The sequence below is a fragment of the Pecten maximus genome, chromosome 14 (assembly GCF_902652985.1).
Source record: "Pecten maximus chromosome 14, xPecMax1.1, whole genome shotgun sequence".
NCBI classification, from domain to species: domain Eukaryota; kingdom Metazoa; phylum Mollusca; class Bivalvia; order Pectinida; family Pectinidae; genus Pecten; species Pecten maximus.
Window position 1 is genome coordinate 34,742,829 of NC_047028.1, and position 22,883 is coordinate 34,765,711.

The window sequence follows — 22,883 nt, forward strand, 5'->3', positions numbered from 1 at the left end:
TATACCAACAGTCAAAATTCAAAATTGGCCACCTATCAGCCATTTTGTTATTTTGCTACTTATGAAATTTGCAAAAGATCAACATTGAAATCTCTGAGAAATACTTTTAAAAAACTTCAACACTCAAAATTCAAAATGGCTGCCTGTTCAGTCTCAAAATTTAATATGCACAACTAGGAAATAAGGCAACCAACCTATTAAATGAGAAAGATCCCTGAAGAACTTTTTAAGAAATAACGATAACAATGATTGTTTACGGAGGGACAGACAGATGACAGACTGACGAATGGGCAACGGAATTTGAAAGTGGATCTGATGATGGTGGGTTAATTAAGAGCTCTATAAACGCACTACTTATTTCATCAGATCCACAGTTTTTTATACTACCGATTAAATACACTATCATGTTACCTTGACTGGGAATTTGAGCTGATTATACAGCTCTGATATAAGAAGATTATGTGTGAGAGTTTTTCGTGTCTTCATGATGCGGACGATGGCAGCATCCACTTGGTACTGTCTGTCCTGGAACACTCGTTCCGTTGTACTCGTGTTTTCTTCTTGCTACAATCACAAATCACATCAAGTTAGAGGAGGCATATACCCCACATCTTCATCAACAAGATATACCCCCACACCCTCATCAACACACCCTCATCAACAAGATATTACAAATCACAAATGATAACAATCCCCTCATATGCCAAGTAAACCTGCCTGGACTTTAAATGATGAATGAATGGCAGAGTCTACTTAAGTTTCTTAGGGTTGAAAGGGTTAATTCCACTGAATGCTATAGATTACGGATGACATTAGGAATGAATTTGCTAGTTTGAATGCAACAACAAGGACTCCCTATAAATAGTAACTGGGATATATTAGAACTGTGAAAAACAACAACTGTGCCTATAAATAGAATTAAACTGAAATATCAGCCCGTGAAAAAACCCAGTGTCTATAAATAGTATAAAACTGAAATATCAGCCCCTGAAAAACAACAACTGTGTCTATAAATAGAATTAAACTGAAATTTCAGCCCATGAAAAACAACAACTGTGTCTATAAATAGAATTAAACTGAAATATCAGCCCATGAAAAACAACTCACCGTTTCTTTCATTTGTATTTGGTTGATTTTGATTTTACAAAGTTTGTGCTTGAAGCCCTCATTATAAACAAATATATCATCATCTTCTATTTCTTTACTCTGAAAAATAAAAGCAATAAATTATATCATACAAAACTTATTCAAACACAAAAAATATTTCAGATAGAGATACAATATAACAATTTTCGATGCTTGCGATTTAATATCAACACACAAATTAAATCATTTCCCAAAATTAAAACCAAGAAGTCATCCATTTAATAGCCTTACATAGCAGTAGAGTAACTATGGATAATTAAGTTTTATAGCAGAGTCACAAATATTGTCATATTCAATAGTGTTGATCGACCATTAGTTTCAAAGTGGAGTCACAAATATTGTCACACTCGATAGTGTTGATCGACCATTAGTTTCATAGTAGACTCACAAATATTGTCACATTCGATAGTGTTGATCAACCATTAGTTTCATAGTGGAGTCACAAATATTGTCACATTTGATATTGTTGATCGACCATTAGTTTCATAGTAGAGTCACAAATATTGTCACATGCGATAGTGTTGATCGACCATTAGTTTCATAGTAGACTCACAAATATTGTCACATTTGATATTGTTGATCGACCATTAGTTTCATAGTAGTCACAAATATTGGCACATTCGATAGTGTTGATGGAACATTAGTTTCATAGAGTCACAAATATTGTCACATTCGATAGTGTTGATCGACCATTAGTTTCATAGTAGACTCACAAATATTGTCACATTCGATAGTGTTGATCAACCATTAGTTTCATAGTGGAGTCACAAATATTGTCACATTCGATAGTGTTGATCGACCATTAGTTTCATAGTAGACTCACAAATACTGATTAAATCAATAGTTTTATTCGGTCACTTTCTCATCTACACCAAACTGCTATCCTACCTTAGGGTGCTTCTGTAACACTCTGGCTTTACCACAGGCAAGTGACTGAAGCGTCCTCCTAAGTTCACCGTCCTCTGTTTAAAAAACATTTTAAAATACAGCATAAACCACTGTTAATTTGAAGTTAGAGCTTACCTCGGATACAGTATTAACCACTGATAAACTGTGATATATTGAACAAGTTTATCTCTGATACAGGACTTTCCTACAATTTTTCAAATGTGTCCAGGGTCCATTGAATTGGAAATTTCTACTCGACAAAATGTGACTTTGGGAAGATAAAGTGAAATTCATACCAATTTCAGTTTTTCTTTGATGAATACTGCCCTAATATTATTTTTGATTTCATTTTGTTATCTATAGCTGTTTTTTATTTTTCAAAAGTATCTTAGTATAGGCCTTTGTAGATAAAACTTACTTATCATTCAAAAGTGACTTCAAAATTGGAATTTTTCAGTGCCAAATTGGGCAATTTTCACAAGATTTTTTTTTAAGGGGAATGGGTCCTTTTAACGGACCCTGTTTCTATTGTAGGAAAATCTCTGTGAACAAGTTTATCTCAGATACATAATTTTTGTTTTTAGTTGTTTCTATGATAAAGTAAACCCTCAGGAATAGCAGATAATGATTTCCCAGGTGACAGGAAACAAACTTACCAATAGCAGTAGCCTGTCTGATGGCCTCCAGAGAGAACTTAACTCCGTCATTAAAGAGGAGGAGACAGAGGGTCTGGAACAGGGACACTTGGAGTTCCTTCTTACCCTGAAGATGCAGGATAATACATTTTAAAAGACAAACAAGCTGAGATTTCTACCATTTAATCATCAATATTTGGCAAAAAGTACTCGCATTCACTGTACATAAAATCTAACCTAGAATTTAAAGCAGCATAAAGGCCAAGACAAACATTTGCATGCATGATTTTATTCACACATTAGAAATAATAACGAAAACCTATTTACTATAGGTCTGAATGAACTGTTTGAAAGCACCCATGGCAATACTGATAGCCCAACTGGGCTGCAGAATGAAACAGCTCCCCTTGCAAAGAGGAACAAGAGGTGAATTATCAAACTTCAATTTCACGATTTCACAAGTGAAGTTGGCATGCCAAATTGGGAGATATTAAGAGTTCATAGATATCACTACAGGCCTGTAGTACCTTTTTAATGATTGGATAAGTCACAACTAACAATGAGAAACAAGAGGTCCATGGACCTAAACGATTATCCCTTCAGGTCAGTTGACCTTAAAATATGTTAATAAGAATTGTTTGATATCAACTTAATTGACCGTATGGACATAATCAACTTAGTTGACCGTATGGACATTATCAACTTAGTCGACCGTATGGACATTATCAACTTAGTTGACCGTATGGACATAATCAACTCAGTTGACCGTATGGACATTATCAACTTAGTTGACCGTATGGACATTATAAACTTAGATGACCGTATGGACATAATCAACTTAGTTGACCGTATGGACATTATAAACTTAGTTGACCGTATGGACATTATCAACTTTGTTGACCGTATGGACATTATCAACTTAGTTGACCGTATGGACATTATCAACTAAGTTGACCGTATGGACATTATCAACTTAGTTGACCGTATGGACATTATCAACTTAGTTGACCGTATGGACATTATAAACTTAGATGACCGTATGGACATTATCAACTAAGTTGACCGTATGGACATTATCAACTCAGTTGACCGTATGGACATTACCAACTAAGTTGACCGTATGGACATTATCAACTAAGTTGACCGTATGGACATTATCAACTAAGTTGACCGTATGGACATTATCAATTTAGTTGACCGTATGGACATTATCAATTAAGTTGACCGTATGGACATACCCCTTCAAAGGAAGCCTTCAACACACAGTGGCCAAGTGTTGGCTGCCACTGCAGTTTCCTTCCACTGTGTTTGCCCAGGTAAAATTTCTTGAAAATTTCCTGAAACTTGATCATCTGAAAGCAAAAAAAGGAAATAATATATAAATATTTTGAAAAATTATGGATCAAATTACTTGTCCTCCTCGAACTTGGATGACTGTCCTTTGTGCTATGCAAATATTTATTTCCTGTTTAGACAAAGAATGAAATAAATGTTTTTGTGAGGATATTCCCTAAACTTACCTCTACTGGTAGGTGTATTTCTATGGGAGTGTAGGTCGGCCAATATCCCATTGTGGGGATGTTCCATAGACTTACCTCTACTGGTAGGTGTATTTCTATGGTAGTGTAGGTCGGCCAATATCCCATTGTGAGGATGTTCCATAGACTTACCTCTACTGGTAGGTGTATTTCTATGGGAGTGTAGGTCGGCCAATATCCCATTGTGAGGATGTTCCACAGACTTACCTCTACTGGTAGGTGTATTTCCAAGGGAGTGTAGGTGGACCAATATCCCATTGTGAGGATGTTCCATAGACTTACCTCTACTGGTAGGTGTGTTTCCATGGAGTGTAGGTCGGCCAATATCCCATTGTGAGGATGTTCCATAGACTTACCTCTACTGGTAGGTGTATTTCTATGGTAGTGTAGGTCGGCCAATATCCCATTGTGAGGATGTTCAATAGACTTACCTCTACTGGTAGGTGTATTTCCATGGGAGTGTAGGTGGACCAATATCCCATTGTGAGGATGTTCCATAGACTTACCTCTACTGGTAGGTGTGTTTCCATGGAGTGTAGGTCGGCCAATATCCCATTGTGAGGATGTTCCATAGACTTACCTCTACTGGTAGGTGTATTTCTATGGGAGTGTAGGTCGGCCAACATCCCATTGTGAGGATGTTCCATAGACTTACCTCTACTGGTAGGTGTATTTCCATGGGAGTGTAGGTCGGCCAATATCCCATTGTCAGGATGTTCACAGTCAGTTCTATACCTCCCGGAGAATCAATGTGCTGCATATACTGCAGAAAAAGACACAGACAGTCCTTAATAACTTTGTCAGCTTGATATTCTATTCCTGATATACAATGTATGTATTTTGTCACCAATCAATGTCTCAATCATCTCAGAAATTAAAAGTAACACATGTACATATACATCAATGATTATGGTGAACAGCATCCAAGTGATATCCGAGAACAGAATGAATGGTCTCGGTTGTTAAATTGACCAAGTACACCTGATTGTTAAGGTATTGTGTGTAAAATGTTCAACTAGAAACAGCCCTATATAGACCTATAAACTAGATCAATAGTGAGAACCGTTACCTGCTTGAATGTCAGCATGAAATCCTTTGACAGCTCCATATCTTTGAACATTCCCTCTAACTTACTCGTGAAGGCAGCACCACATTCTGAAGAAGCCAACATCAAAGATATGTCATGTTGTAAGCATTCATATGATTAATTTATAACAGAACTTAATAATAGTAAACTAGAGTCAAAACAATATGTTTATGTATCATGCAATGTCTAACTTATCGTTTACTTTGTCCTGCTCTGTATCAATGCTGAAGTGTCTAACTTAGCGTTTACCTTGCTCTATTCTGTATCAGTGCTGAAGTGTCTAACTTATCGTTTACTTTGTTCTATTCTGTATCAGTGCTGAAGTGTCTAACTTATCGTTTACTTTGTCCTATTCTGTATCAGTGCTGAAGTGTCTAACTTATCGTTTACTTTGTCCTATTCTGTATCAGTGCTGAAGTGTCTAACTTATCGCTTACTTTATCCTATTCTGTATCAGTGCTGAAGCGTCTAACTTATCGTTTACTTTGTTCTATTCTGTATCAGTGCTGAGGTGTCCAACTTATCGTTTACTTTGTCCTATTCTGTATCAGTGCTGAAGTGTCTAACTTATTGTTTACTTTGTCCTATTCTATATCAGTGCTGAAGTGTCTAACTTATCATTTACTTTGTTCTATTCTATATCAGTGTTGAAGCGTCTAACTTATCGTTTACTTTGTTCTATTCTGTATCAGTGCTGAAGTGTCTAACTTATCGTTTACTTTGTCCTATTCTGTATCAGTGCTGAAGTGTCCAACTTATCGTTTACTTTGTCCTATTCTGTATCAATGCTGAAGTGTCTAACTTATCGTTTACTTTGTCCTATTCTGTATCAGTGCTGAAGTGTCCAACTTATCGTTTACTTTGTCCTATTCTGTATCAACGCCGAAGTGTCTAACTTACTTATTTTTTCTTTTTGTATCAATGCTGAAGTGTCTAACTTATCGTTTACTTTATCCTATTCTGTATCAGTGCTTAAGTGTCTAACTTATCGTTTACTTTGTCCTTTTTTGTATCCGTGCAGCAGTGTCATACTGATAGTTTACCAACAAAGTGTAAAATTAGAACATTCACAGATCATCAAGTGATTATGTATCCCCCATAATTATCAAGAAGCCATCTAACCATATCACAGAGGATGAAGTTTGACATTTGGACTTCAAAAACAACCAAAAGGTTTCAAAACATACATTATACTGTACATGGACTATTTGACTCGTTTCCTCCCACCTCCATACATGCTGGGCTAACGAAAATATAAATAAGCCTAATTTTTTTTATGTTTTATTTTATTTCAATCTTATACCAATTTGGCATTGGATACCCTGCATTCTGGTATACTATGGTTTGACGCAATAATAAAGATTTTGTGACCTAAGAAGATGGGTCTTCGCATGATAAGATTTAGAATAATTTTAAATCTATCACCAAAGACATAAGAGTTGACATCCCTATGCTTCTATATATTCTTTATATTCGAAATGCTGATGTGTTGATTTATGAATATAAAGAGGCAGGGAAATTAGAATGGACAAACACTTTTGAGACATCCTCTAGCAGTGTATGATGTTAGCAAGTCCATCATAAGCTTTTCTACCAGGAATGTAGACTCATGTATAATCCTTCCCTACCTTGCTTGAGTTTAGACAACATAGATTTCTCTGCGTCCACTGAGGCACTCTTTCCCACCAGAAGCCTCTTTGCCAGGTCCTTCTTGTAGAAAGCCTCAAACACATCTTTACCTGTAGTTAAAACAAAGAGTGTATGAACACGTAAAAAATCAAACTAGAAAGTGTATTAAGGCAGAGAAGAGATACACAGTATCAAACCAGGTATAATACAGACAAACATCAAAAACACATACCATGTATAAACCTGAAGAGCACCATAATCTTGTCGAGAAGCCTTTCTAGTTCCTCTTCTGTAGCCTCCTTGTTTCCAGCTCGTAACTTGGAATCCACATATTTGGCTGAATAATCAAAATATCGAACTTTAACCCAGTAACAGTTTTCCAATTGATTACATTGCAAATAATTTTCATTTCACCCAAGATCCATCAAATGGACTATTTCTTAAGATTTCACATTCCAGTACATAACCTGAAATAAAACATTTTTTTTATTGTGAATCTGATTATCTGAATTCTTCTGTTTTTTTCTCTTTGATCAATAAAATCTTGTTGCCAGATGACTCAAAGGTGACAGGAATTTAAGTGACCAGGATTTGATCTCTCGATCGGTCAGGAAAATGCATGCAGGTAACCTGCCTGACGTGGCTTTTCTCCCACAAATAGACCTCTAGTTGGCTAACAAGATTGGATAGGAGAGGTATAGTTTTATATTTTTCTCTAATTCTGCCAACTTTGTACTTAGTTCCTAGTCAAGGACGTGTTTTTTTTATCATTTTCAGTAATGGTAACACTGACATCTGTCGTTTGTCCTTTTGACTGAGAATAATCATGAGCAAGAACTCCTGATAAGAAAGCAGTGTGTAAAGTTTGAGTTTGATTGGTGCACTTAAACTTGTTTAAAAATAACAACAGAGGGATCTGTCCGAGGGAACTTGAGCGAAATATAATTTTCTATTAATAGTAGCAGGACCTTGACCTTTGACATCAAAAAGCAATCCCAAGCAAGCTGTGTCAGTAGAGAAGCCCTTGGTAAAGTTGGAGTTTATTTGTTCCATGGAAACTTAAGTAATTGAACAGAAACCAATTTTCTATCAATAGTAACAGTTTCACACATCACACATGGATAGAAAGATCTTTCCTTTTTGTATAGGTTTGATTCCTCCTCCTGAACTCTGCTTGTTTGTAAATCTATCTCACACTTTACATTTTGTTATCTTACTCTTACCAATAAGTTCTGCTGGCTTGTGCTGTCGAACATTGACACTTACCAATAAGTTCAGCTGGCTTGTGCTGTCGAACATTGACACTTACCAATAAGTTCAGCTGGCTTGTTCTGTCGAACATTGACAAAGTTTTCAAAACTTTCCTTCATTGCATTGACAAATTTTTCATTTTTGTTGAAACAGACACTGATGATGTTATCAGTTTTGTCTTTGAAATCTGAAAATACAAAAAGAAAAACAGTCATTAAGATACACTTAGTCCAAGCTTAAGCCAGTTAGACTTCTGAAAATACAGTAATATTTTCATGAAATGTTTTCTCCATCTGATGAATTAAACTGACACACTTTGAAGCCAAAATAACAAAAGCAAGGTAAGCTGGAGCTCACATAGATATACCCTCCCCATCAATAAATTGAATCTGTCCAGAGGTTTATGAGATATTTTGTACACAAGCTTTTTACTTTTTGACATTGTTGGTACAATTTTATGATGTGAATATGAACTAAATCTGTCCAAGGATTTATGAGATATTTTGCACACAAGCTTTTCAAGGATACTATATACGCCCTTTGCTAGGTACAAGTAGTAAACGAAGGAATAATAAAGGAAGCTAGGGGGCCTAACATATCAACTTTGATCATAGAAAGGGGGTGAATTTATTGTCGAGTAATGAAATAGAATTTGTTCGCAATAGTATTGACTGAAATGGACAAATTTTCACATATAATGGTTGGGGATAGCTGAATATACAGGTGAGAGCAACGAACCTTTCCCTAGTGGTATAATAGTATGCCTTTAATCTCATATGTAAAAATATTTGATATTTCCACATCACTGAGCTATTAACTTGGACTAAGCAATCATTATGGACGGTAAGATGAAGAAAACACAAAATGTATTGCTTACCTAGTAGACTCTGAACCATATCCTTGTCTTTTTCTGGATCATTGTCACTATTTATCACAATCAGACGACCAGTTGACTGTAAAATCAAATAAAATACTATACAAACTCGTCTAAATTCTATGCATCTTTACAAGGCTTTTTGTATTTAATAAATTTCTAAAGATCTTCTCACAGTAAAACTGGATCTAAAACAACAATTTTTCCACTTGAACACAATCAACCTATCAATTGTAGTACATATAAACAAAATAAATTGGTCTCCATTTTGTTCAGTTTCATCGGCATAAATAACGTGAAGCTCATGTGCCTTAAATGTCACATGATTTCTGATATACAGTGGATCTAACCTATTTTCAGATATTATGATATTCTATGACAATTTCATTGAACCAAATTTTCTCCTTATAAACAAGACGTCGCAGAATACAAAATTGACCATCCCTACTAAAGATTACATAGCATTAGTGATTTCACTGATGTTAAACCTTGACAGGAAGCGGTGGTCAATGACCCACGAGACCTCCCTACTCACCTTTATATACACGGCGGTGGTCAATTACCCACGAAACCTCCCTACTCACCTTTATATACATGTACACGGCGGTGGCCAATGACCCACGAGACCTCCCTACTCACCTTTATATACACGGCGGTGGTCAATGACCCATGAAACCTCCCTACTCACCTTTATATACATGTACACGGCGGTGGCCAATGACCCACGAGACCTCCCTACTCACCTTTATATACACGGCGGTGGCCAATGACCCATGAAACCTCCCTACTCACCTTTATATACATGTACACGGCGGTGGCCAATGACCCACGAGACCTCCTTACTCACCTTTATATACACGGCGGTGGCCAATGACCCATGAAACCTCCCTACTCACTTTTATATACATGTACACGGCGGTGGCCAATGACCCACGAGACCTCCCTACTCACCTTTATATACACGGCGGTGACCAATGACCCACGAGACCTCCCTACTCACCTTTATATACATGTACACGGCGGTGACCAATGACCCACGAGACCTCCCTACTCACCTTTATATACACGGCGGTGACCAATGACCCACAAGACCTCCCTACTCACCTTTATATACACGGCGGTGGTCAATGACCCACGAGACCTCCTTACTCACCTTTATATACACGGCGAATGCAGTACACAAATCCTTGAGTCCGTCTCTCACTCGATTGAACAGCTGGTACATGAGTGTAAGCTCCATGATTCTGTTCTCTGACAACAGCTGGTCCAAACCTAGCCAATGAGACCGCAGTTATACCATCACATATTCTTAAACATTTCAGACAAGGAATCGTGAAAATCCACCAGATTAACAAACACAATTAAAGTTAATGAAGACCTACAAAGAGTTGAGATAAAGATAAAGTTTACCTTTCTGAAGAATCTGTGCTAAATGCTGCTCCAATAATTGCTTCTCTACACAGCAGACAAGGGGTTTTCTGTAGATGAAAATCATTTTCAAACATGAATCACCCTCCCCTACACTTTTTCATTTCTCTTTCATAAGGAATCAATGAATATGGCTACTTGCCAAGATTCTGATGATGACATCGGAAAAGGGGCCATAAAATTATTCTGATGAAAACAAGACACCAGGGTGCCAACTAAATCTAAAACTCACAGGAATAAATTCAGTATAAATTGTAAGTATGATACTTATACATAATTATCTATTTGGAATGTGGATTAAAACTTTGCCATAATCCTGAGATCCCAGCAACTCACCACAATTTTTTTCATGAAGGAATTTCCAACAATTCAACAAGATTTTTTTCATTAAAGAATTTTCATAAATAATCATTTGAATCAACTAACAAATTGTTATTACTTTGTTGCTTGATCCAGGTAGTGTAGTAATCTTTCTGATTCCTCATTTAGTCGTTTGTCAACATATGCCAAGTATTCTGGAACCTACAAATTGAAAGAAAGAAATACAAATAACACATTAATCATAAAATAATATCAGCACAAACCTAGAGGACATCAATTAGGGCAAAACTAAACAAAATCAAAGGGCCAAAGGCCCTGAGAAACGTCAGGGTCTGAGGTCATATAATAAGAAATTTAAAATAGGATTTAATAGTCAGACATTTGTATCAGATGAAATGTCTTAATCTGGTATTCCTATCCTATATATATTCAAGAAAACATGTATAACATATTTATCTGCTGACAACTTTCCAATAGCTGAGTATAGTTCTTTCCCTATTTCTTTAATGCTTGCGGAAGATTATTGATATACTCCTGAATCAGTAAAGCTGCTTGTAAACTTTAAAAAAAAATCAACTGAACGACAAATCGGTCTATTAACAGAACATGTTGTACAACCAAAGATAAAATCCAAGATGTACACAGCCTAAGTTTTTTAAAATTTTATTTATACTATAAGATGTTAATAAGGCCTAGCAAACATCTATTTTATGATCCCTAGCAACATATTTTAACTCCGATAGAAAACTGCGGTCGCGTTGTCCGACGAGACATATCTAGTTTTGACACCGACGCCAGTACGTCAGTCACGGATCATAATCATTAGATTCTTTTCAAATAAACAAATAATAACCTTATTTAATAAAATCCTCACGAAAAACGGCAATGTAGTTTGTTACAACTTGCCTTCAATTCCTTGTGATATTTCTTGCGTATTCTAGCGACATACAAATGAATATGAAACTGCGAACGGTCGTTGGTTTAGTTACATTAGACATAACCGCCATTATGGCCGACTAGTCACGTGACAGCTGAAGTTATCTTGTGGAATGCTCGGGTGCATTGACTACGTAAATAGGGTTGGTTTTAGGCTTCTATGAAATGTTCCTGCATATGAACTCAGGATGAACATATGAGTCTAAGACATGTGGATAGTTTCTCTGTGAATGCATGTAAATTTCCACGATGATCAAACTGATTTTTTTACTTTCGTTTTCAAGGCAGGATCGAGACAGAACTACGTAATCCTACGCCAACAAAATTGCATATACTGATGAGGAAAATGTTTATATTTATACTCTAAAATAGTCTAGAACACCAAACATTCATATTTCGTTTTAAATAATTGCAGTAAACATGGTTTACATCAGTTAAATCGTGTCAATAATTGCTATCAAAATAGGAACTATATTAGGCTGCGGAATGTATATAATTTGTAAGACAGAAAAGAGGAATTGTTAGCCGGAAACAAAAGTGTCACTAACAACATTTTCCCACCACGACTATAACGGCAGGTGCCAAAGGCATCCTGACGTTAAAAATTGGGGCAAAACCAAACAAGAAAAGCCAATATGGCCACCAGTCAACTATTTGCTTCTCAAAATTAAATGGACTTAATTAAAAAGGGACCAATGAGAATCTGCATATCCTGCTTGATGAAATTATTTCAGTACTTTTCAGGATATTGTGATAACAAATTTTGACTGTCAAAATCCAAGATGGCTTAATAGTAACAGTGGCATTGATCTTTGACCTTTGAAACAGTAATAAAACATATCACACAAGCACTTGTGGTAAGGAAAAATTGCATGCAAATTGACTTCGATTGGCCCTAAGGAACTTGAGTTATCACAAGGAAACAAATTTTCTATTTTTAGTAACAATGACCTTGACCCTTGACCTTTGGACCTGAAAAGCAATCCCATGCAACCACTTTTGATAAGGAAGATCTGCATGAAGTTTGAGTTTGATTGGCCCAAGGGAACTTGGTTTATAACAAGAAAACCTCTGTGTGGACGCCAATACTATGATACTTCATGGCTTTTTCTGAGGGCTTTCAGGGACCGATTAAGGGCCCCATTCCCAATTGAAATAATTTCATATTTTAACCAAATTCCCAAAATTTTTAGTTTAATCCTGAAAAATCCTTTCCCAATTCACCAATTTTCTTCCCAAAATTAGGCAAAAAGGTCCCTTCCCAAATCAGTGAAAAAAAAACCTTTTCTTTTATGTCGCCTACTTTCTGCAGGCAGCACAATAATTATGTTCAACTTATTGATACAAGAGGCCCAAAGGGCCTTAACGGTCACCTGAGATTTGAAATATTTCAGTTAATTTAATTGACCATTTTTGGCCCCACCTATCAGTCCTTGGGGTCAGTCAGGGCCAATATGCACTTATCATTAAGCTGTCATCCCATGCTGATAATTTTAAGAAAGTTAGAAGGAATTCCAATAGAAATAAAACAAATGATTGTCAAAAATATGAATTCCCTATATAAACTATAGTAAAGTTTACCCCCTCCCCAGGGGCAAACCTGATACCCAAAGGGTCATGAAATTCACAATTTAAGTAAAACACCATGAAACCCTTCCTTCTATGAAAAGTATTTGATTATATCTTATATAGGTATTGAGAAGAAGCTTTTTAGCCCCGCCCCTCAGCCCCTGTGGTTCAGTCAGGGCCAACATGTGCATTCCATCAAACTGTTATCCCATGATAATGTTGACCAGGTTAGAATGAGTTCCAATACAAATCCAACAAATAACGGTCAAAAATGTGATTTCCCTATATAAACTATACTCAAGTTTACCCCCTCCCCAGGGACAAACGTGAGACCCAAGGGTCATTAAATTCACAATTTTGGTCAAGCAAAAGAGTTTTTGATTCTGCCAAATATGAGAGTAGAGAAGAAGATTTTTGAAATTTCAGTCAATTTGATTTCCCTATATAAACTTTTGTACAGTTTACCCCCTCCCCAGGGGGAAACAATAGACCCCAGTGTCATAAAATTCATAATTTTGGTAAAAGACCTAAAGGCGGATCTTTAAAGAGTATTTGATTGCACCATATCTGAGAGCAGAGAAGAAGATTTTTGAAGTTTTAATAAATCTGACCATTTTTGACCCTGCCCCTCAAGCCCTGGGGGGTCAGTCAGTGGCAAATGTGTGCGTACCCTTCAACAGGCATTTCATATTGATAATTCTAACTAAATTGGTATTATTTCCTACGGCAATTGAACAAATAAGGCTCAAAAATGTGATTTCCCTATATGAACTATAGTAAACTTAACCCTTTCCCCAGGGGGATACCTGTGACCGGAGTGTCATAAAATTCACAATTTTGGAAAAGGACCTTAAGATCCTTCAATCAATGAAGAGTATTTGATTCCACCATATCTGAGAGTAGACAAGAAGATTTTTGAAGTTTTAGTCAATTTGACCCTTTTTGACCCTGCCCCTCAGGGGTCAGTCAGTGGCAATATGTGCGTACCAGTCAACAGCCATTTCATATTGATAATTCTTTTCCTATGGCAATTGAACAAATAAGGCTCAAAAATGTGATTTCCCTATATAAACTATAGTAAACTTTACCCCCTACCCAGGGGCAAACGTGAGACCTAAGGGTCATGAAATTCACAATTTTGGTAAAGCACCTTAAGAGCCTTCCATCTATGAAGAGTGTTTGATTCTAACATATCTGAGAGTAGAGAAGAAGATTTTTGAAGTTTTAGTCAATTTGACCCTTTTTGGCCCCGCCCCTCAGGCCCCTGGGGGATGGGAACCATATAATTCACAATTTTAGTTGAACTTTAGCCATAGAAGCTCCCTGCCAAATTTCATTGAATTTGGTTCAGTGGTTTTGGAGAAGAAGTCGAAAATGTAAAAAGTTTACGGACGCACGACGGACGACGACGGACAAAAGGCGATTAGAATAGGTCACTTGGGACTGCGTCTCAGGTGACCTAAAAAGTTGCTAGAGCTAGGTGCCATATCTCCGTTCACCAGAATTATTGCCACATGTTATTGTCTGGATAGTAGCTTACATCTCTTTCTTGCATCAGTCGCTGCCCTTCAGCAGCGTAAAGTCTGTCTGTAGCCTCAATAAACTTCTTCTCAAAGGCATCTTGATAAATCTGACAAATAAAATACGAGCATTATTTCACCGCGCAGACACAACCAAATATAAAAGTTACAGTCACATACAGGTTACAATGCATACAAATAACATGAAGCAATGAAATGGTTACATTATTTTTCCATGATCAAAAGAAAACAAATGAGCGACTGTCGTTCAAAAATCACCAGTCGTTAATCACATTAGACAGGTGGTCGCTATACAGAGGGTCGTTATATAGTAAAATCTCACAGGGAATCTTAAAATCGGTCGTTATAGACAGGCGGTCATTATAGACAGCCGGTCGTTAGAGCAGGTTTGACTGTACTGCAGTAGGCTTTGTTTGTAACACAACTAACCTGAAGATCTGACAACATCCGTAACAAACTTTTCATCAACTGTCTGTCCACAGCCTCGCCATTCCGTTCTCTCTGTATCAACTGTAGCAGTCCGTCCACGGTCCGTGTCTGTACAATATGGTGGCCCACAATCTGAGAGCGAAATAAATCCAGCCCCATGTCCCTGTAAAATAAATCTCAGGTTTACTTTTTTGAACAAAGCAAACAAATAAAAGGATATCACCATTGATATAATGATAAAAGATTTCGACCTTTGCACCCTGAAGCATGTCTAGTAGACACAAACCTGATGTTTCAGATAGTGAAATTAATCAAAGTACTGAAAGTACTGATTGAGGGGATATTTATAAATCTAGAAATGTATAACTGCTTGAACTTAAGTACATTTTTGTACAGGCTATCTTAATGGAGGTTTTATTTGTACAAGTATATTGGCCTGTTGGAAACAAACTACCTGCCTGGATATTATCATTTATTAAAAGTTCAGAATGCCAGTTTTCAAATTAAATGAGTTAACCTATCAATGGTCTCCTTTTAAATCATGATAGTCAACTGTTATTCCTAAACAAGATCTCTCAAAATTACTTTCAACAGCAAAATATTGACCATATTTATCTGTAAATAAGCCCCTGCAGCCTACAATAAGCCCTCCCGAAACTTAATAGTAAACTTTTACAGTTCGGAAGAGGGATCACTGGAGGATAAATATGAAAATACCATTTCAGACTTCCATCTAAACTTTAAAGCACAGTTTGAATAAAATTACATACAGGTCAAATATATCATGATCCAGATACATGATTAATGTAATATTAATAGTGTGTGAAACTATTTAATCAATGTTTTTTTTATATAGCTCAGCCAACGAAGAGCTTTGACATTTCATCACTACACTTCCACTGAAGTGTAAAAAACTGTGGGTAAAGATAAAAATAACAACACCTAGACAACCAGCTGGTGACACCAGTTACATCCAAAACATCAAACTTACCAGATGGACAAGATTGAAGATGTTTGTAAGACATATGTGCGGTCCAGGTACAAGAAAATGCTTCGAATCATTATCTGTAGAGAAAAATAACATCTTTCATTATGAAAATCAGATTCAATGGCAAATCTAGTTTGAGATCCAGTGACAAATCTAGACTATCTCATATGCTGTGACTACCAAGGCCTAAAATAAAATAGTGTTTACCTTTTTCTACTTACCCACCAACAACATCCCTTCTCAAAATATATTTTTGCTATTTTCCAGACAAATATTTTTTTACTATTTCTACTTTCTTTCTACAATGTTAATTCGTTCAAATTATTACATTAATTAATTTCTGCGTTGTCTCTATGACTTGCCTTCTTATTTTGTATGTTCCTAAAATGTCTTAATTTAGGAAGGGAAATAAATAATGATGTACTGGTGATTGTTTTCTTTGATCAAGAAAACAATGAAATATTTTACTCACCTAGCATAGGTTGGTAAAAGGGGAAACAAACATATTTTTGATGACTGCCTAATGCATGTTATTATCTCCATATTTGTCTGAAGACAATTGGTGTATGGAACTAGATAGTGTATATATATATATGCAAAACAACTTCAAAAAAGTATCAACAGAATGTCATCCAAGATGATGAAGTCATTGAATCGGACTGTAATCAGTATGGTAACGAGGACATGAATGGTCGGAAACAAGAGGCCAAAGGGGCCTGCATCACTCATCTGATTAATTCAGCGACCATGGGAAAACACACGTTTAAGAAACATATTGTAATTCTCATTTTGATATAACTGGCTGAAAGTGCTATGCATAGAAGTCACCACTTTCTTCACACCAACATTCAGCTTTCTACAACTATTTCAAAAACGATTCAAAGCAGATTTATTTGAAAAGCACTAAATGTAGTTACCAATTTAGACTTTTTAACTTATCTGACCCGCCCTCTGCCTCCATGCATGGTTGGCAGTATTAGAGTGATTATGATGGATTAAGTCGGTTTAACATTGATTACAAGTATTAACAGCAGATTGATGTGAAAACCTACCATTTGCCTGCAGTGATCCTTCCAGCATTTGTCCATCATCTTTAGAAACTGTTCATACCCAATGTTCTCTGTACATAGTGTTAAAGATTCCAAATAATATAGATTAACATAAATAAAACACATCATTTTGGAAACATCTTTGTGGCCACTGAACTCTTTTTATCACAAATTTTTACTCCAAACTGCATGTTCACTTGCATTTTAAAGCTCTATCAAAATATATGTCTTACGTTTAAATTATAGATAATGCAATCTTTGTCAACATGACCCTTCATCTAAACATCTAGACCAACTATCAGGTCTCTGGACCTCTTGAATATTGAGAAGATGCTTAAGATGTTGTTTAAAGATTCTATTACATTTAACCTCTGTTGCCATCAAAGTGGGTCAAGGTCATTCATTTGAAATGAACAAACTTGGAAGTCATTCATCCTAGAATGCTACAAGCCCAATTTTGGTCTTGGACCTCTTGATTATTGATATAAAGTAGTAAATTAGTTTGAAAGACTTCATCACATTTATCTAATGTGACCTTGAAAGTATGCCAAGGTCATTCATCTGAACATAATTTGTAGCCCTTCATCCAAGCATCCTTGCATTACAATACCGCATCTTTGGACTCTTGGTTATTGAAAAGACATTGTTTCAAGATTGTATCGCATTCAACTCTTTTGACCTTGAAAGGCCAAGGTCATTCATTTGAACAAAACTGGTAATCCTTCACTCAAGCCACATGCCTCATGATGCAAAGTCTCTAGGCCTAATGTCTATTGAGATGTTGTTGAAATCAAAAAGTTGACATCAGACAGACAGTGCCCTTTGGCAAGTGAGCTAAGAAATTTAAAAAATAAAAAAATATCTTATTTAATGAATTAACAACCACAACCATTAATCAAATTTAAATTTTACAAAGGATATTCTAGGAACTGCTTGATATTGGCTTTGACATGGTTTTCACACACTTGCTTGAGCTGTTCATACAGATTGGCAGACATTTTGTGGGAGCACATGTTCTCCACAGCCTGGTACAACTCCTCCAGGCTGGACTGGATAGAATGACTTGTGTGGATGGCCTCCACAGAATCCCGTAGTTTCTCCCATGTTTGCTGCTGAAAGTTTTCTGGCAACTTTGGTTTTTCTGAAAAATCCCAGAAAGTTTTGCAGGACAATATGGACACTTAGGATATTTCTGAAATAAGATAAGAGGTCCAATGGGCCTGTATTGCTCATCTGGCATTGATCCAGTAAGAGGATTTTAGGTGAACATTAAGTTGTTAAGTATTAAGAGTTTGTTGAGTTAAGTACTTAGTAGAAGTCATTGAAAATTGATTTCCAGATCATATATTTGTACATAGGACAACATAATACCATACAAGGTTGTACACATAAACTGTTGAATGTGGTAAACATGTTCTATGGAATATAACTTGCTCCTCTGGTTATTAAGAATATTTTTGACTGCAAAGAAATGAAAATACACTAAGAATAAAGCCATTCATCCAGCATATCCCTTTATGTCATTACTCTGAGCTTTTGGAGTTTTCAGAAGAATTGGTATATCAAACAAATTTTATCTCATGTGACCCCAAGATATAAATCAAAGTAACTCATTTGAACAAATCTGGTAGCACTTTTAAAAGCAAGCTATACAGCTACAGAAAGATTTCAGTAAATTTGACTCGTGAACTCAAATGTTGGTCAATGTCATTCATCTGAACACCCAATATTAGGTGTCCGGGTGTCTTGATTATAAAGAAGTTGTTGAAAGATTTCACCATACCCCTGTGACCTTAAAACAGGGCTCAAAGTAGATATTTTTACCAGGTGGCCTATTTGGCTACCAAGTCATAAAATCTAGAGGGCAATTGGTAAAGTTTTCTGGCCTATGAAATAAAAAAAAAAGATCTTTAAATTCACATCTCTCAGTAACTTTTTCAACTGTGAACATGATCATTTTAGCACTGACAGCAACCTTTGAAATATTAATCAAATCACAAATTACATAATTTTTTTAGGCGCCATGAAGACACCTCAGAGGTCAATAACTGATCGCCAATGGTGAATTTAAGATGTGTCATGGCCGCTAAAATAGGCATTACTTTGAGCCATGTAAAAATGTTGGTCAAGGTAATTCATTTGAACAAACTTTATAGCCTATAGCCTTTTACTTCAGCTTGCTTTTATCCAAATATTAGGCCTCTGGGTGTTTTGGTCATTAGGAGGGGGGAGTTGTTGAAATGAAATTTGATGATGGACACTGTACACTGCACCGAGCCATAAATATAAGCTTATAATTACTTCGCAATTCAAGTTAGGGGAGTATATTAAAACTAGCATTTTCTTTCATTAAGAATTTACTCTTTGTGTGTGTGTGTGTGCAATTGCTGCATCTTAATTCAAATCCAAAATTAAAAGCGCTATTGTTCTTTTTTCTCTTTAATAGAGACTTTTTTTAAGTACTCCTACTAGATAATACTAGTATTCTCCAATAACTGCAAATCAAAATCTGGACAGTAATTATAATATGGCATAGTTTAAAAACAACTAATTGTTAATTGAAGTCCTTATTTAGGGTTTATGTTTTACTTCTACCCGTGAGTATGTAAAAGTATTTACTTCCACAATACGCTGTGTTATTCCACTCTCAAGCCATTGCATAAATCATAAAATGTGCCGACTGTTGGATAAATATATGTTATACCACTATAGTGGTACATGACCTTCCGGTTTTTTGATTCGTCAAGAATTCGAACTTTGACCCACGCTGTAATTGTCGTTGACGGCATCAATAATTGAATGACGTCACATCACCGGTACACTTCATTTGCATGCGTAAAATTATACTTGGCCACGTTTCTCTTTGATTCAAGCCGATATTATTGTGGTAGAAACAGGTCACATGACTCGTAATTGTTGAATATGGAATTTATGTCACACTCGTAAGTTATTTTTTAAAAGTTGTAAAAGTCTTTTGAAACTTTAAAAAAATAACTTACTGGAGTGAAATAAATTCCCTATCCAACAATCACTTGTTGTGTAACCTCTATCATAACCACCATTTTGACAAACTAATCATGACTGTGATTGGTTAATAAAACCAAGTCTGAAAAAAACATTGATGAAACGAAATATGAGAAAAAGTCATGTCGTAAGACAGTATTTTGGTTTGAATAAACAAAGATTTTTTTCCATTAGGAAAATCATGCAAGTTTAATTTTTCAATACTTCTTATTTACAGAGCATGGAAATCTAATAAGTAAATTTGTATGGATCTGTGCATTATAACCATTTAGCCAACAAATGAGGTGAAATGTTGAGAATAGGATTTTGCTGACACCTGATTAGTTCATTTGGGCGTCTTGGTAGCTAATGTGCTGAAAGTATAATACTGTCGTAATGATCAGTGCATGGGTTCGAGACACAATGGCAGCAAAAGGGAATGTCTGTTGGGTTATTTAGATGTTTCCCCATTGATGGCACATTGGTTTTCCTCCAATATTCAAAAGAAAAGTTCCTTTATATATATAAATTAGCAGCAGCGTAATAAAAGACAGGGTATGTTATCTATTATATCTAATTGATATTTTAATATCAGGGTTCATCCTGGACCCAAAAATCATGGGCCATTTTGACAAGATTTCAGAAATCATATGGGCCAAAATATAGAAAATTGAAGAAATTTGTGGGTTTGGTGGGCCATTTTGGAAAATATGGGGCAAATCGCCCCCTCCAGAGTCATCCCTATCTCTTAACTTTTATTCTGTAAATAACAACGCAATCTTCAGAATTTAGTTGGGCCTAATGAATGGAACTTTTCTCAAACACGAAAATACTGTACTGTTAAAATCCTACGTTTCTGACGCATAAAATGGGAACGTAATATATATAATAGGCCATATTATTTTCTATCTTATGCATCAGGAACCTATGGTCAAAATAAATGTTTTCTTTTTATTAAATACATTTGACTACTATATGAGAGAACGATCTCTCTTTTCTGTCGGTACAATAGCTCCACATACATATTGTTATGTCAATACGATATTAAATAATGTTTCCCGGATCTTGGAATACACATCGACGGAAACCTAAATAGACAAATGACAAGTACCTTTGAAATTCTTTATCACAAGTTTCTTTGCTGTCCCTGGCTTGCTGTTTGCCAATGGCGACGCATGTCTGTTTAACCCATTGCTAGGACTTGATAAGGCTGAGAAATTAGCTCGCTTTTGAGATTCTGTCATCGGTGCTTCATCCGAGTTTTGACGAACCCTTTTGTGATTTGGAGGAGAAAGATTTTCCCTGGATTTTCGTTTCCTGTAGTTTACTTCCTCGTCAAACTTCTGCTGTTCTTGCAGATCTGGTTTATTAGCATTTGAGAGAGGCATGCATTACGCTTTAGGCCACAAAATGGCCCAAGTGTGCGAGTTAACAGCAGTATACTTGACACTGACAACTTCTGTTTTGTCTTTTTCTCCCAAAATGGCGGTGGCTCTCGTGTACACTCTCGTGACAAAGGGAGACTACTCTGATTTGTTTACAAATATTAGAAAACACGTGTTTCGTTGTCATGTCTTTTTGACGAATTGTCGTAAGTCATCGCGGATGTCTGTGCTATTTGGGCTATTTTAATGTGTGCATTTTAAAGGATACCAATTTATCAGCATATATTTTTTAATTCTTTAATAGCTAATTCCGTTCAATTCAGACATGGATATTAAAATATAATAAGGCTAAAAGGAAATTCCTGACTAACCTCATGCAGCCAGCCAGTAATACAGTATAGATAACTTATGTACTCTCTGCTACTATACTATCAACATCTAATAAACATGATGAAAAGAAATTGATTATGTCCGGGATTAATTAACACGGCGACTATTTCCACTAAAAAGAACGCCAATTAAAGAAGACTAAAAAATATCAAAATATACACGCTTGCGTAGTCTTCTACTTCGGACGACGACAATAGTATGACGTCATGATGCGGATAACATAGTTTAACATTAAACTAGCTGTATGGTGTCGGATACAAAAGAGAATGTCAGAGGCAGAAGGACTCGATCGACACACACATTGATCACGTTATTATTATGATATGTTCACATCCCATAGATACATGTAAACATGTATAGTATATATACTAATATATTAAGTTTAATGGAATGATGCATGATACACACTAGCGGATCCAGGTGTCCTTGGGGTCCGGTGGCAATTAGAGATGAATACATTTTACAGCTTAAGTGTTGGTCACTTTCATTGATGCTGGTGACTCGATTAATCTATTAAGATCAGTGTCCAAGCTGTTTGATTTGTTAGTATATAAGGACATCGGATGGCTAAGTCCATCACTATTTCCCATCAACCACCAGCATGGCAAATGCACAGATTCAGGTGAAATTTCTTCGCAACAAGTTTGGTAGACAGAACATCGCCTACAATGGATTCATTTACCGTGTGAAGAACAACAGAGGAGAGTGCACCTACTGGCGGTGTACCGTACAAAACTGCCCAGCCACAATGAGTACCCGCAACAACATACCTAATGGAAGTGGCCGTCATCCCCAC

At 36.2% G+C, this 22,883-nt stretch overlaps 1 protein-coding gene across 1 annotated transcript in view; it reads right to left on the minus strand.

Annotated features, from left to right (window-relative positions):
- Positions 1-21,827, minus strand: part of LOC117341593 (cullin-4A-like) — a 28,187-nt gene extending 6,360 nt beyond the window's left edge. The window contains exons 1-20 of the mRNA XM_033903445.1: positions 21,424-21,827; positions 18,231-18,450; positions 17,313-17,382; positions 16,264-16,337; positions 15,273-15,435; positions 14,843-14,932; positions 10,916-10,998; positions 10,459-10,526; positions 10,202-10,320; positions 9,052-9,127; positions 8,233-8,361; positions 7,156-7,260; positions 6,923-7,033; positions 5,277-5,362; positions 4,863-4,970; positions 3,908-4,021; positions 2,691-2,796; positions 2,035-2,108; positions 1,108-1,206; positions 412-564 (exon numbers count right to left, since the gene is read on the minus strand). Coding sequence (XP_033759336.1) covers positions 412-564; positions 1,108-1,206; positions 2,035-2,108; positions 2,691-2,796; positions 3,908-4,021; positions 4,863-4,970; positions 5,277-5,362; positions 6,923-7,033; positions 7,156-7,260; positions 8,233-8,361; positions 9,052-9,127; positions 10,202-10,320; positions 10,459-10,526; positions 10,916-10,998; positions 14,843-14,932; positions 15,273-15,435; positions 16,264-16,337; positions 17,313-17,382; positions 18,231-18,450; positions 21,424-21,700 — 2,325 coding nt within the window. The 5' untranslated portion in view covers positions 21,701-21,827. The remainder of the gene's footprint in view (positions 1-411; positions 565-1,107; positions 1,207-2,034; positions 2,109-2,690; positions 2,797-3,907; positions 4,022-4,862; positions 4,971-5,276; positions 5,363-6,922; positions 7,034-7,155; positions 7,261-8,232; positions 8,362-9,051; positions 9,128-10,201; positions 10,321-10,458; positions 10,527-10,915; positions 10,999-14,842; positions 14,933-15,272; positions 15,436-16,263; positions 16,338-17,312; positions 17,383-18,230; positions 18,451-21,423) is intronic.
- Positions 21,828-22,883: the final 1,056 nt, after the last annotated feature.